This window comes from Bicyclus anynana, chromosome 9 (assembly GCF_947172395.1).
Source record: "Bicyclus anynana chromosome 9, ilBicAnyn1.1, whole genome shotgun sequence".
NCBI classification, from domain to species: Eukaryota; Metazoa; Arthropoda; class Insecta; order Lepidoptera; family Nymphalidae; genus Bicyclus; species Bicyclus anynana.
Genome location: NC_069091.1, coordinates 11,880,738 through 11,896,253, shown reverse-complemented (window position 1 = coordinate 11,896,253; position 15,516 = coordinate 11,880,738). Strand labels below are relative to the sequence as shown.

Genomic DNA, 15,516 nt, shown 5'->3' with positions numbered 1-15,516 from the left:
ATTAACACATAGGCTACTTTTAATCCCGGAAAAATCCATGGTTCCCGAGGCATTTGGGAAAAACTTTCAAGGTGTAAGTATCCCTTTAAGCAAAGTGAGGATGATTAATATTTTATCATCTATTGCATGGTGTGGCGTATCGTTATCGGCATGTGTGTGCATTCAATAAGGTTTTTAAAGTGCTAATTTAATCTACGGAACCCTACACGCATTTGGCTGGTTTTTTTTCTACTATTATAACTATACATATACTCGTACTATTTTAATACACCTTTCTCTTTAATAATCTAACTGTTGATGAAAACTGCAATAAACAAAATGTTTTCATAATTTGACATGCTGAAAATTGTCTCAAAAGTTACATAAAATCTCATGCATGACAAACAAACAGAAAGACGGACAGGCAGAGATTTTTTTTACATTCTCCTACTAACCGATATTAATTTTAATAATTCAATATGTAATAAATAACACTTGGTTTTAACTCTTTATTGCTATATACATTGTTATAAATAAGATCTATTTTATTTTAAAATCTATATTAAGAAATTACATTTATAACACGTTTCATTTAAAACTCTGGGTGTGAACCATCGCCCGACTTTTTAGCCGTCTTCAAAACCACGTCACGAGGCACCGTTCTGAAATCGTAAGCCCATCCAATTTTAGCCATGGCTTCCAGGAATATGTTCGTAAAACTTAAAGCATAGTTCCCCAATTCAGAAGTCTTGCTATCCCATGGAAACGTGTGGTGGAAATTGTGGAATCCTTCTCCAAGTGTAACCAATGCTACTGGTCTGGTCTCCACTGCGTAGATGTCTTTGTCATAAGGTTTGGTACCAAACATGTGAGCAGCGGAATTAATAAGCCACGTGACGTTTAGAACGTAGACATAACGAAAGATGGCGCTGACGAAAAAGGCATTCTTCAATGACTCTCCCCATACCGTTGGTATATAAGTGGGTAGAATGAAGCACGCCAGCGGCATAAGAAACAGGTAGTAACTGCAAACATAAAAGATTTTTTTTTAATTTGCAAAATGCATTTATTATAAGTAGGCCGATTTTACCACTAGGTACTATTGAAAAGTTTGATTTGTAGGTTCGAAAGGCAGATGCTACTGAAAAGGGCTGGCAGGTTTCCAGGCAGGGGTCTGAATCCTGATTTTATTTTCGCAGCACAGAATATCCTATAACATTCTTCGTATAATGGTCTCAAATCGTGTCAAGTTTTAGCGTCATGCCCGGTCAACAAAAAAACACGGCATTTGCAGACAAAAAATATATTATTGTCTTTAAAGTCGGTTTTATACTGCCCTCTAACCAAAATTTTCAAAATAACTTCAATGTACAGAATTGGTCTTATTACAGTCTTGTTATACCTAAGTATAGAAGATATATCATAGAGAATTATAAGTATACAGCAGTGATAGCCCAATGGATATGACCTCTGCCTCCGATTCCGGAGGGTGTGGGCTCGAATCCGTTCCGAGGCATGCACCTCCAACTTTTCAGTTTTGTCCATTTTAAGAAAATAAACATCACGTGTCTCAAACGGTGAAGGAGGAGAACTGCATACCAGAGAATTTTCTCAATTCACTGCGTGTGTGAAGTCTGCCAATCCGCATTGGGCCTAAACTCTCTCATTCTAAGAGGAGACTCGAGCTTAGCAGTGAGCTGAATATGGGTTGATAATGATGATAGAAGACATAGATTCACCGAAAATAAAACTTACTTTTTCTGGAATCTTAATAACGGATCCGCCCAAAGGTCACTAACATCAATAGCTTGTCCCTTCGCTTTGATCTCAGGGTGTTTCTTAACAAGCAACCAGCCGACGTGGGAGAAGAAGAAGCCACGTGTTGCGTTGTGAGGGTCAGCATCGGTTTCAGTATGCTTATGGTGCACGCGGTGGTCACGGGCCCAGTGTATTATGGAGTCCTTTTGAAAGAGATTTCAATTGAGTGGTGGTGGTAGTGGTGGTGGTGGTGGTGGTGGTGGTGGTGGTGGTGGTGGAAGTTATCCTAAGATCGATTCTGCTATTGTTTTAAACGGCTTAACTTATATTAAAAATGGCTTATAAATACAATAGTTTTTTTGAATTTGTTAAATCATAAATCAAATAACTAAAATAATACACAGTTAAAGTCAGACACGTATAAAGTCTGCCTACCTCTTCCAAGTTTGCTACCTTCTTAGCCGAGACTGCCGTCTTATCAGGCGAGAGCGAGGCGCTTGAGAATGCACTTGTGTACAATCATATTAGGAAATATTGGGCCAAATTCAGTCAAAAGTCGAAATCACAAAGTAATTAATACCTGATAAGCAATAGTGTTGAAAGCCACTAGAAGGATACGCAACGGTAGTTTAGCCTTGTATGCCTTGTGTGACCAAAGCCTATGGACTCCTGCTGTGATGCCAAGTCCGGAAGCCACGTAGAGCATAAATGCTGCAAGCATAAAGGTGCAAAGCATAAAGCATGAATAGGCTCAAAAACTGCTGGACCGATTTTAAAAATTCTTTCACCATTCGATAGCTACATTATCCACAAGTAACACAGGCTAAATTTTATATAGGAAAAAAATAGGGTTCCGTAGGATATTTGGGTTTTTTGGACACAAGGTGTAAAAAATCAACCAGAAAAGGTAGTAGTAGGGGTAGGGGTAGGGTAGGGGTAGTTGAAAGTTTACATCGAGTTTCACGCGGATGAAGTCGCGGGCGTCCGCTAGTATTAAATATTTTTCAAGTACACATTCCAATTTTTACTAATGTAACTTGAACAATGGACTTTCCATACAAACTTTCCACCCACCCCTTTCTAATTTCATTTTCGCGACTAAAAGTATCCTTTAACCTTCTTCGTATTCTGATCTCAAATCGTGCCAAGTTTCATTTGAATTTATTCTGTAATTTCAGCTTGATGCCCGGTCAACTAAAATACGGACAGACAGACAGACAAAAAATATATACCTATATTATATACTAGCGGACGCCCGCGACTTCGTCCGCGTAAAACTCGATGTAAACTTTCAAGTACCTCTATCCTACCCCTAACCTATCCCTACCTACCTCTATCCTACCCCTACCCTACCCCTACCTACCGCTACCCTACTCCAACTTCTACCCTATCCCTACCCTACGTACCTACCTTTCTGGTTGATTTTTTACACCTTGTGTTCGATAAACCCAAAAAACTTACGGAACCCTATTTTTTCTAAAATAAAATTAAGCCTATGTTACTCGTGGATAATGTAGCTTTCGAATGGTGAAAGATTTTTTCAAAATCGGTTCAGTAGTTTTTTAAGCCTATTCATTACAAACAAACAAACATACAAACAAAGTTTTCCTCTTTATAATATTAGTATAGATATTATATTTGGGTTCAGTATCCATTAAATAATGCCCTTCAACAAAAATTTTAAAATATTTTCAATGTAGGTACAGAGTTTGACCTGCTACAGTTTGATTATAAGTATAGATAGGTAGATATACTTACCAAAAATACGTGTAGCCCACTTCGCTTGTGTCACAAACAGAAAACCGCCGTAAATCCCTCCCAAATGAAGCAATGTGTAAATTATGACATTCCTCCAAACTATGTCCAATTCTCTCCTCTCCGTTTTTGTAGAATTTATTATTTGTGGTGTTAACTCTTCGTTATCATTCAAACTCCTTTCATATATTACCGACGCATCTGTTTTTTGTAGAGGACCCATTTGATCTGTAATGTTTCTTTGTTTTATACTATAATTTAACGGAACAAAAAATTTAAATGATGCCCTACACCTTTTAAACCTGACCTTCTAGCCTATTCACTAACTTCGAGTAACTTAGTAAAAACGAAATTTACCAAATAGTTATTGTCAGCGATTTTCAAGACACGTGATTTCGTATTCACTATTGATTTATTGTTATCATCATTAATAACCCATATTCGGCTCACTATTGAGCATGAGTCTCCCTTCAGAATGAGAGGGACTTATAGTCCACCATGGTGGCCCAGTGCCTACACTCTCCGAATCGAAGGTAGAGGTCATATCCACTGTGCTATAATGGCTCACTATTTATTGCTAACTGATCAAAACTATTATGATTGTGATTTTCGTTCAGAATGGGCTTTACGGAATACGAGAAATGGAGTTATTATTGATTTGATGTCAATTAAATTAAAATATACCAAAGTTAGTGAATAGGGCAGTTGGCGTGGCGCGTGTATGCCACCCTTATATAGGTTGAAAACTTGTAAAATAATACAATTAAACAAGAAAAGATTACACAGACCTCTGCCTTCAGATTATTTTTGACGGCCTCCGTGGCGCAGTAGTGTGCGCGGTGGATTTGCAAAGCGGAGGTCCTGGGTTCGATCCCCGGCTGGGCAGATTGAAATTTTCTTAATTTGTCCAGGTCTGGCTGGTGGGAGGCTTCGGCTGTAGCTAGTTACCACCATACCGGCAAAGACGTCCCGCCAAGCGATTTGGCGTTCCGGTGCGATGCCGTGTGGAAGCCGAAAGGGGTGTGGATTTTCATCCTCCTCCTAACAAGTTAGCCTGCTTCCATCTTAGACTGCATCATCACTTACCATCAGGTGAGATTGTAGTCAAGGGCTAACTTGTAAAGAATAAAAAAAAAAGACGAGTAACAGAAATCCTCGTGCACTTTTTATTTTGAAAACTTTGTGAGTCATTTTAATTTTGTCACAAGCACACAACATAAATAAAACGCTTATTTACGCTATAAAAAAAATATTAATAACAATATTGATATTCTTACAGATTCTTTATTAACCACCGCCAAATAGTTCACTACATTTAAAATGAGCCATCTTTAAAATTTTTCATGCATTTATCTATGCTACGATCGCAATGCTTAATTATTTTTTGTTGTTATTCTATCTACATGTTGTTTAATTTATTTTAAATCCATAACATTTACGTCAGAGGGCATCTACATTATAATAATTATTCGTAATATACAGCCAGTTTATAAAATAAAGCCTATAAAAGTTAACAGTTGTTACTTTCTTCAAGCTTAGATTAATTTGAACATGTGTCTGGAAGTCGGTTCATTAGTTTATGAATTAAGCTTTCATAAAAACATATTTATACAAATTTTATCAAAAAATATTGGAAATTGGTTATTTACTTATTCTTGTTAAACAAAAAGTGTTACGTGTACGAATAAGCCTCAACCACTATGTTCACTGAGAAAAAATAAATGAGCTACTTACATAGTAAATGGAGCTTGTAAATTACTTCTTACTATGGGTGCAGCTTTCGTAAAACAGTTTTTTTTATAACAATTAAATAATATAATGTTATCACCTTTGTATATTCTATATTTTATAAAAAATATTTATATTTTATGATGACAACGTATTTTATGAAATAAACTAATAAGAATAATAATAATCGTTTATTCTCTATAAAACCGTAACATAATAGGTAAAACTAGCTTAAACTATAATTGTTATAAAAGATGTCTTATACTTATTAATGGTGCAGCTTACTATGACGTATGACGCAACACAATATTACAAGGAGCTTGTATACAACATAATGCCGGCTACAAACGTAATAGTTTATTACACATTTTAAAGGAATTTTATCTCCATGTAGAGTACGTAAAAAAAATATATAAAAAATATAAAAATTACTTTCAAAGTTCCACCGGGTGAGTGGTGGAACTTTCAAAGTACCTAAGTGAGTTATTGTTGGGGGATCTAGGTCTCTACGGAGATAATTATTGCGGTCAAACCACGGAGTCCCCATGGCAATAGTCCGTGATATGAGCATTACGGGGTGGTTTTAGTACTAGAATGTACTTACCTATTATCTACGCTTGACACACACACACACACGAAGAGACACATACACTTACATACAAACTTTCGCCTTTATAATATTAGTGTGACTGTGTTGGAGTTTTTAAAGTTTTGTGGAAAATAATAATTTATTTCATAAAATAATTATGATTTACATGGCAGTTTAATAATTGGAACCATCCCAGTAAGCTTACAGCAAAGAATATATGCCTTCTATAATGGAGAAGAAGTGAAACTACATACGTAGGTATGTAGTTTCACTTCTCTAAAACGTCGAACTTAGCAGCGACATTATTTCTGCATACGAAATATTTTTTTAATTTAAGTTAGCAGCAATTTAAATGGAGGTTTTTAATTTTATAATTTTTTTTTCTCGAATAAAACATTTACTTACTTTTAAAATAGTTAAAGAAACCAACTGAGAAAAATAAAAACCACGATAAAAATGTTATTCTAACATTACCCGAGACCGAACTCAGTTTTGTTATTATAGTAGGTACACCACTAGACCAAATACTATGTGAAAGTACGTTGAAATTAATGTACGCTTACAGTCTGTACCCATAGTCGTATATAGCGCGGGGGGATAGTGGGCCGTGCCCATCCTAGAATGGTCCTGTGCCCACCCTAGAATTCTGGGCTACCGATATGGAATTCTATTATGATACTAATAATAGACTTGATATCGGGGGCCAGGCCCACCCTAGGAAATAACCCTAGATACGCCAATGTCTGTAAGTACCTACCTACTAATTTATTTCCGCATAATCTCATGTGTCTGTCAATTTTTGTACTGAAGTTTCGGCCCTTTGGTTTACAGTATTGTTAGTGTAACTTGTGACAGGCTGCCCCGCTCTTCTATAACTAGTAGACTATTACATTTAATATAAACAATTAATATACTCAAACACAAAATAAAACACACTTAGTTTGTAAGTAGTTTTTGTTTGACAACGCATTTGTTACGTATCATAGAATAGAAGGGATTAGTGTAGTTTGCCTCACCTTCACGTTTGAGTTAACGTGTTATACTTATCCATACCTCCATTATATACGTACATAAAATAAAAAAAGGAAAGTAAGTGTGTCTATTTGTTACGTTTTACGACTATTACGGATTTTGATAAATATCTATCAAATTAATAATCTATCAAATCTTTATTTATTTATATAAAGCACGCCAACAATACATATATCAAATAATATATTAAACATTAAAAAATCAAATAAAACATGTCACATGAAATAATTCTGATATGCATATAAACAATAGGCGCATATAACATTTATATGTATAATTATATGTCAACACTTAACCAAATCTAAAAGAAACTTTGGAAAAGACAGAATACCTTAGTTCATTTTCGTACTATATAGGTATTTATACACTTTCTGAACACACAACTCGACGTTGTAGACAATATTTAGGTACTATTTGTTTAAATAACTTTCGTTGTTTACGACTAAATTAGCCATTTTTGTCCGACTCAGTTTCGACGCGCTATTGACATATCCACCATCACCATTAACAGCCGATGGACGTCCACTGCTGGACATAGGCCTATTGCATGGACTTCCAAACAAAACGGTTTCGAGTCGCGAGTATCCAGCGAATCCCTGCGACTCACTCGATATCGTCAGTCCACGTGGTAGACGACCCAACACTGAGTTTTCAAGTGTTGGGCGGCTATTCCAGCACCTTGGGACCCCAACGTCCATTGGCTCTTCGAACTATGTGCCCCACCCATTGCCACTTTTTTTTATTATTTACAATTTAACCATTGACTACAATCTCACCTGATGGTAAGTGATGATGCAGTCTAAGATGGAAGCGGGCTAACTTGTTAGGAGGAGGATGAAAATTCACACCCCTTTTTGGTTTCTACACGATTAGTACCGGAACGCTAAATCGCTTGGCGGTTCGTCTTTGTCGGTAACTAGCCACGGTGGAAGCCTCCCTCCAGCCAGACCTGGAACAATTAATCGGCCCAGCCGAACCCAGGACCTCCGTTTTTTAAATCCACTGCGCATACCACTGCGCCACGGAGGCAGTACTTCAGCTTCGCGACTAGTTCAGTTATGTCGTTATTTAGCACGGAGGGCTGTTAAAGAAGCTAAAGAAGCCCCTCAGCAATTGGCTCCTGAGAAACCCAGAATAGAGCCTAAGAAATTTGTTAAAATTGGACGACCTAGTTATAGAGTCACAAAGCAGAAAGATCCAGAGAATGGACAGCAAAGTTTACTATTTCAAGTTGACTACCCAAAAATAGCAGAAGGTGTTCAGCCTAGACATCGCATGTCTGCATACGAGCAGAAAATAGAGCCCCCAGACCGCAGATGGCAATATTTACTATTTGCAGCGGAACCATATGAAACTATAGCATTTAAATTTCCCAGTAGAGAAGTAGAGAAACATGACTCAAAGTTCTGGACCCACTGGAATAAAGATACAAAGCAATTTTTCCTGCAATTAGCATTTAAAATGGAGCCCTTAAGACTGCCGCCGGCACCACCTAAGATTTGGGAAAACCATGGCAGTCGCTTGCCTCCACCACTGATGATGATGACAGCTCAGATGATGGGAGTGCCACCTCCACCACCATTATTGCCAGTACCTCCTCCACCCCCATCTATGTAAGCAATATTTTATGAATATAATACAATAAAATGTATGAAAAAAATATATTTCTATTAATAAAAAATTATTATTATTAATAAAATATTAATAAAAAATTATTTTCTTCAAATAAAATAAAAAAAAAATAGTATTTAATAGGAAATAATTCCACATCGCACCAATACCACCCAGTAATGAGGCAGGCTTCTAGGGTTTTACATAATGTGAAATACTCGCGCAGCTTTACGTGGGAAGCGCCATATTATGTAAATAGGTATCTGCTCGAAATGAAGTTCAAATAGAGAGGAAATCTCTTTTATAGTGATTGTATTATAAGTTTTATCAACACCATATTGAAACGAGGATTTCTTGTATATTTATACTAGCGGAAGCCTTGTGGTTTCACCCGCATAGTTCCTGTTTTTTACTAGCTTTTCATTTGAAGCTTGAAGTGGCGATGGGGGTTGGGGTACCAAAGTGCTGGAATGGCGACCCCGCAGTAGTAAGCGCAGTGTTGGTCAACCCCCCACCAGGTTGACTGACGACATCAAGCGAGTCGCAGGGATTCGCTGGATGCAGGTGGCTCAGTATCGTGATGTTTTGAAGTCCCTACAAAAGGCCTATGCCCTGCAGTGGACGTTCATCGGCTGATATGATGATGATGATGTTTTTGATTGTTGAATATATATTGGTTTCGACGTGAAAGCGTAACAAACTCACATTTATACTCTAATTTTTTTGGTTGTATAATATGTATGTATATGTAGGTACAACGACGTATATACATACATACACATACATATATTCTTAATTAGCTTCATAGGAGCCTGATGTTGAAAGTTAGCGGTGTTGGTACACCCTCGTGCCCCGAAGAGCATGTAAAGCCGTCGGTCCTTCGCCTGATCTTTCACCGGTCGTGTCGGTCTGCCGTCCCATCGGACTATGTGTGAGGGGAAAAGAGAGTGCACATGTGAGAGGAGAGAGGAGAGCTTAGAACATCTTTCTCTTTCTTTCTTTGAAATCTTTTTTAAACCAACATAGACAATCAAGAGAATTCTAACCTGTGAAAGTTACTGTAAGACCTACATAATATAGTTTTAGTTTTTATATTACAAAAATGTTTTAATTTTGTATGTACGTAGAATTTGCTCCAGAGAAAATTCTCTCTGTTATTTAAAATTAAAATAGTAAACATTAAGTTACACAATTCCTTTTATTTCGTTTATCCACAGCCTACGACAAGGCCAGAACATTTTGCTTTCTACAAGCTTCCAAAATTGTTATTGTTAAAGTTGGGCGATTCAAACTTTACACCGAAACTAGTTACCATAATATATACTATGTATATATTGTGTAAGTATTTACATAACATATTTAAATATAACATTTACGTCAGAAGATATAATGAATTGTTTTTTTATAGTTTACTAGGTAAAGTATTGAAAAAAATTAGAACAACATCTAATAGGAATATTTTATAATTTTATGTTAATTTAATCATCTAGCTATATCATGAATTGCATTTTAATAATGAACTAGCGGTCACCCGCGACTTCCTCAGCGTGGTAAGCGATGTAAACTTTCAACCCCTATTTCATCCATCAATTTATAATTTCGCATGTTTTATTTATAATAAATAGTCCAATAATAATTTTACAAAACTATAACTCAGAACATGAACGTTTTTGAAAACTTCAACCCTTTTTAATCTTTCAGGGTAAGAATTTTGATGACATTGACACAAATTAAATGACATAACTTTAAGTATTTTTCTGGTAATACACGTACCAATTTTTATAAATTTAGCTTGAAAACTAAAAGACTTTCCATACAAACTTTCAACCCCTTTTCACCCCCTTCTGATTTAATTGTCGCGACAAAATATATCATTTGAATTCATTCAGTAGTTTCAGTGTGATGCCCGGTCTACGTAAAATACGGACAGAAGTCCGTCCGTAATTTACGTAGACAGCCAAACAAAGACAGACCCAACTTACAAAAAATAAAAAATAAATATTGTTGGCTTCAATATCGATTATATAATTTAGCATTCTAACTAAATTTTTCAAAATATCTCCAATGTACAGAATTTGAGCTGTTACAGTTTTATTATAAGAATAGATATAATATGTATTAATAGATTAAAAGCCTGCGATGGCCTTACTTACCATTTCACTAATTTTATGAAGACTTAAAGTTATTCAGTCTATGCTCTACTTATCGAGAGGTTCGAGTATTGAATCCAACTATGGAGTTTGGATTATGGTGGATTTGGAAGGTTTCAAAGGTTCAGAATCTCAACTGTTTAAGTACACAGCGTATTTTTTTAAAATTTTCCTCAGCCTAATACGAGAAATCATACCCCCAGACGCCAATGACTTCGCAGCAACCCTTCAAACACTGCTAATATGTTTATAAAGGGTATCCACGTTGTTATCGGTTGTTTAAAATCAAAATTTAATGGTCCCTAGGGTTGCCATAAAGCTATAGGTCTGGCGACTTTAGTAAATGTTGAAAAATTACTTTTTATATATAAATACTTGAAGATTACGACCCTTTAAACCGTACTTAATCTATGTTTAGAGCATATAGTCTTATCCGTGTTATAAACGACATTCACACCCTTCTGTTTATTGGATGAAAAGTGCCTATTTTATATAAAATTTAGTGCGTTAAAAATATATTTCGAGTAGGTTGTCTCAAAATTCATGACCAAGTAACTATTAATGATAGTTAATAAATTGATAATGGACTTTATAATAATAGTTTAGCTTGGAAATCTTTAGGCAACCTACTCGCAATGTATTTTCAAACGTACTAAATTTAATATAAAACACTTTTAATCCAATAAAAAGATGGGTGAAGGTCGTTTCTAATAGTGTTCTGCTACTAATAGGTTGGGCTGACAACTATCAGCCTTTAAATAAGATACGTCTGACCATCGCAGGCTCTCGTTTTATACAATAGATTCGTAAATTCCTAATATTAAAATAATATGTGGTATACATTTTTTGATACACAAAAACATTGGATCTACATTTATTAATTCAACTAAAGTAGTTTTTGTATGTACTCAAATGTACGTAAGTATATTAGTTTTAGATAAATAACGTCTCATCTCACTTCCTCGTAGATCCAGTGTTTAGTCTGTCGTTTCAGATCACAAGACCCGGGTTCGAGTCCTGGGTAGGAGGTAATTTTTTTTTTATTCTTTACAAGTTGGTTCTTGACTACAATCTCACCTGATGGTAAGTGACGATGCAATCTAAGATGGAAGCGGGCTAACTTGTTAGGAGAAGGATGAAATCCACACTCCTTTTCGGTTTCTACACGACATCGTACCGGAACGCTAATCCGCTTGGCGGTATGTCTTTGTCGGTAACTAGCCACGGCCGAAGTCTCCCACCAGCCAAATCAAATAACCAGGTAATCCTCATAGATAACATCCAGGTAACATGGATGACGATGTCCGACTTCACCGCTGACATGTGCTACTCATCTTAGTGCGGGCTCTGTGGACTTAATAGACACATGCTAAATCTTAAACTTCGGAACACAGATCTGTGCATCTGCCAAGAGGCAGAGGAAAAAAAAGCTGATATGCAGGTTTCCTCATGATGTTTTCCTTCACGGTTTGAAACACATAAATATAATTTCTTAAAATGCACACAACTGAAAAGTTGGAGGTGCATGCCCCGGACCGAATTCGAACCCACACCGGAATCGGAGGCAGAGGTCATATCCGGCTATCACGACACCTGAGCACATTCTATGCAGCTCTAATACTTAAACACAATCCTCATCTAGATTCTAGGCTATTTCATCGTAAACCCGGAGGAGGTAAAAGAGAACAGGACAACAGTTCAACAAGACAATTGACTGCAACCTCGCCTGATGAGTATGATGATGATGATGATGATGCAATCTAAGATATAAGATAAACTACCCTCCTCCCAACTTGCCACATGCAACATGCCATGCGACTACCTCGGATGAAGTCGCGGTCGACGACTAGTTACACTAATATTATAAAGGTGAAAGTTTGTGTGTGTGTGTTGTTTGTGTGTGTTTGTACCTCCTTTGCGCTGCGGTGACTGAAGCGATTTGGCTAAATTTTGGAATGGAAATAGATATTACTCTAGATTACACATAGACTACTTTTCATCCCGGAAAAATAAATAGTTCCCGCGGAATTTGTGAGAAACTGAATTCCACGCGGATGGAGTCGCGGGCGTCCGCTAATCATAAATAAAACTAATAAATGTATATACCAAAGTGCATTTCGCGTGTATGACATCAATGCAATTCAGAAACAGTACCACAGTTTAACCCAGTTAGCAAACGTATACCGTTTGCTTGGGGACTACTACAAACTGTACCTACAGTATACAAGCAATATATTCGATCTTAAGTTCCTGCGGTTGCAGTAACATAAAGAAGCCGCTCAAGATGCTGTTTCACGGTCCATTTAAGCAAGAAAAGCCACTTGCGTAATGTTCACGAACAAGCGCCTATTACGCTGCACATTACTGTCTTTATTGCTAGATTTAACTCCTTGCCACCTACTAGAAACTACTCATACCATAGTATAATAAGAAGAAGAAGAAGAAATACTTTATTGCACACAAAAATAAAACAATAAATGATAAATTAAACTTAGCATGCAAAGGCGGCCTTATTACTTACTAAAAGTAATCTCTACCAGGCAACCCCTGACGAGAGAACTTGCGAAGAAAGAGCGGGAAGGTGCAATACAATATATGTAATTATATATATATATAGATAATTAAATAAATATAATATAATATAATATACGTAAATATAATATTAAAATTTACATATGTATTACATAATATTATATATTACAAAAAAAATATATAATATATAATATATAGTTTCATGATGATGATGATATAATATATCATCATCATTATGAAACTACTGTAATGATGACTCACTGCTGAGGGCTTAGCCTAAAATATGCTGATTTTACACATGTATATTATAGAATTAGGAGAATTCTACACAGTATGCAGGTTTCCTCACGATATTTTTCCTTCACCGTTTGAGACACGTGATATTTAGTTTCATAAAATGCACATAACTGAAAAGTTGGAGATGCATGCCCTGGACCGGATTCGAATGTACGCCCTCTGAATGTATACGAATGTAATGTACGTAAAATGTTTTAGGCAAGCTGAAAACTTTTCTTTTCATCATCATCATCATCATATCAGCCGATGGACGTCCACTGCAGGACATAGGCCTGTCCACACATAGGTCCACTGCAGGAGCTAAATATATCAGTGACTTTGGTTCTTCTGCGGATCTCCTCATTTCTTATTCGATCACGCAGAGATACTCCTAACATAGCTCGTTCCATCGCCCGCTTTGTGACTCTGAGCCTTCTCATGAGGCCATATGTGTACCAAATTTCAACTGGTCGAGTAAGTACATTAGGAGAAACAGACAGACATTAAAATGTGCGCGAATGATATTAACAGGTTTCCGTTTTGTACTAGTTACGTTTAGAAACCTAAAAAGCGTTTTTGAGGAAGTAGTGGAAATAATATTTCAGATTCAAGCATATTTTTGTCGATCAGTACTCTACCTATACAAGCAAATGAACCACTAAAAGCTTTAACGTTCTCCGAAGATTCCATAGAAATACAGGCTCTGAAGTTGAGTTTCTAAGAGCACTACCTTTTCACCGAAGAAAAATAAGAAAAACTAAATTGAATGCGATACGTTAATTAAGTTATTCCGCTGGTGAAGATTTTTTAATCTTATTTATCATCATTAAACGCAACAACACAACAAAAATAAAACTAAAAAGTATACTCTCTTACTTTGTAGAATAATTTGTACCTTTACTTGTACTCAAGTAAAATTTTAATTAAAGTCGCATACTTAGTCAAGAATCTTTTACTTGAACGTAATTGTTTTAATCAAGATACAGACAGATAGTGTGTTAATTTATTGCGATGTTGATTACGAAGAAAGCCGATAGTGAATGACTGCATAAATTACTTGGTCTGATTGAATTAAGCTCTTTGTTGTTGTTCATTCGTTATTAGTTTCTACGGAGGTAGGATAAATCTATATCTATACTAATATTATAAATGCTATAGTAAGTCTGTCTATTACCTTTTCACGGCTAAACAGCAGAAGCGATCAAGATGAATTTGGTATAATGTTAAATGGGACTTTGGAGTAAAACATAGTGTACTTTTTGACCTTAAAATAAAAATAGAAGACGGTGAAATAGGGGTTGAAAGTTTGTATGGAAAGTCCTTCATGCATATTTAGAGTTACGGATTTAAAAATGTGTTCATAAATCTTATAAAAAGTAAGTAATATAATGTGATTCAAGAATTTTTAGAATTCAACCCCTAAAGTGGTGTAATAGGGGGGTTGATAGTTTACATTGATTTCCACGCGGACGAAGTCACGGGCGTCCGCTAGTAATAATATATGGATACAGACTGAAGAAAAGAAGCAATATCTAGTTTTTGTTTGTTTATTTGTCCATTACTCTTTATAAATCTCTAATCTTGATCTCTAGTGAAGTCGATATGAAACTGAACATACCCACCTTTTTCCAAGTCGGTTAAGAATAAAAGTGAGCGATTCTGAATTATGTTTTTCAGGGCTGTAGATATTTTTCTCGTTTCTTTGATGAAGTAAAGTTTCGACAAAATTGAGTCTCGCCCACGGGAGAATAAATTTTTGTATTATATAGGTATTTGGCGGCGTTTAGATGGAGGACACCCTGTTACGATATATACGGTGCCTTTGTAGATACAAATAAACAGAAATCTTTTTTAGTCATCTTCTCAAGACGAAAAACATAATTTTGTCAAGTGGAAAAATTAAAGCATATTTTGTGTATCTCTAGACATTTAAAATGTATTTGAACAAACACAATACATACCTATATATTTTTTAATGTTTTGTTCAAAGACTGTTGTATAAGCAAATGACTGAATTTTTATAGACTAAAAACATTATTTTATTTTTTAATTGATCTGTACCTATTTCATCGTTTTTCCTAATGTATTCCTTCTTCCATTCGACTG

The 15,516-nt window shown here is 35.9% G+C and overlaps 2 protein-coding genes across 2 annotated transcripts; one reads left to right on the top strand and one right to left on the bottom strand.

Annotated features, from left to right (window-relative positions):
* Positions 1–492: 492 nt before the first annotated feature.
* On the bottom strand, positions 493–3,715 carry LOC112043967 (acyl-CoA Delta-9 desaturase-like). Its single transcript, XM_024079667.2, has 4 exons — positions 3,496–3,715; positions 2,318–2,448; positions 1,735–1,940; positions 493–1,004 (listed from the first exon to the last, which is right to left on the bottom strand). Exons 1-4 carry the CDS (start codon positions 3,713–3,715, stop codon positions 572–574), a joined length of 990 nt encoding a protein of 329 aa, XP_023935435.1. The 3' UTR covers positions 493–571.
* Positions 3,716–5,259: 1,544 nt separating this feature from the next.
* Positions 5,260–8,458, top strand: LOC112043966 (splicing factor 3A subunit 2-like). The gene is made up of 2 exons (XM_052883611.1): positions 5,260–5,263; positions 7,914–8,458. The coding sequence occupies exons 1-2, from the start codon at positions 5,260–5,262 to the stop codon at positions 8,456–8,458; spliced, it is 549 nt and encodes a 182-aa protein (XP_052739571.1).
* The last annotated feature ends 7,058 nt before the right edge of the window (positions 8,459–15,516 follow it).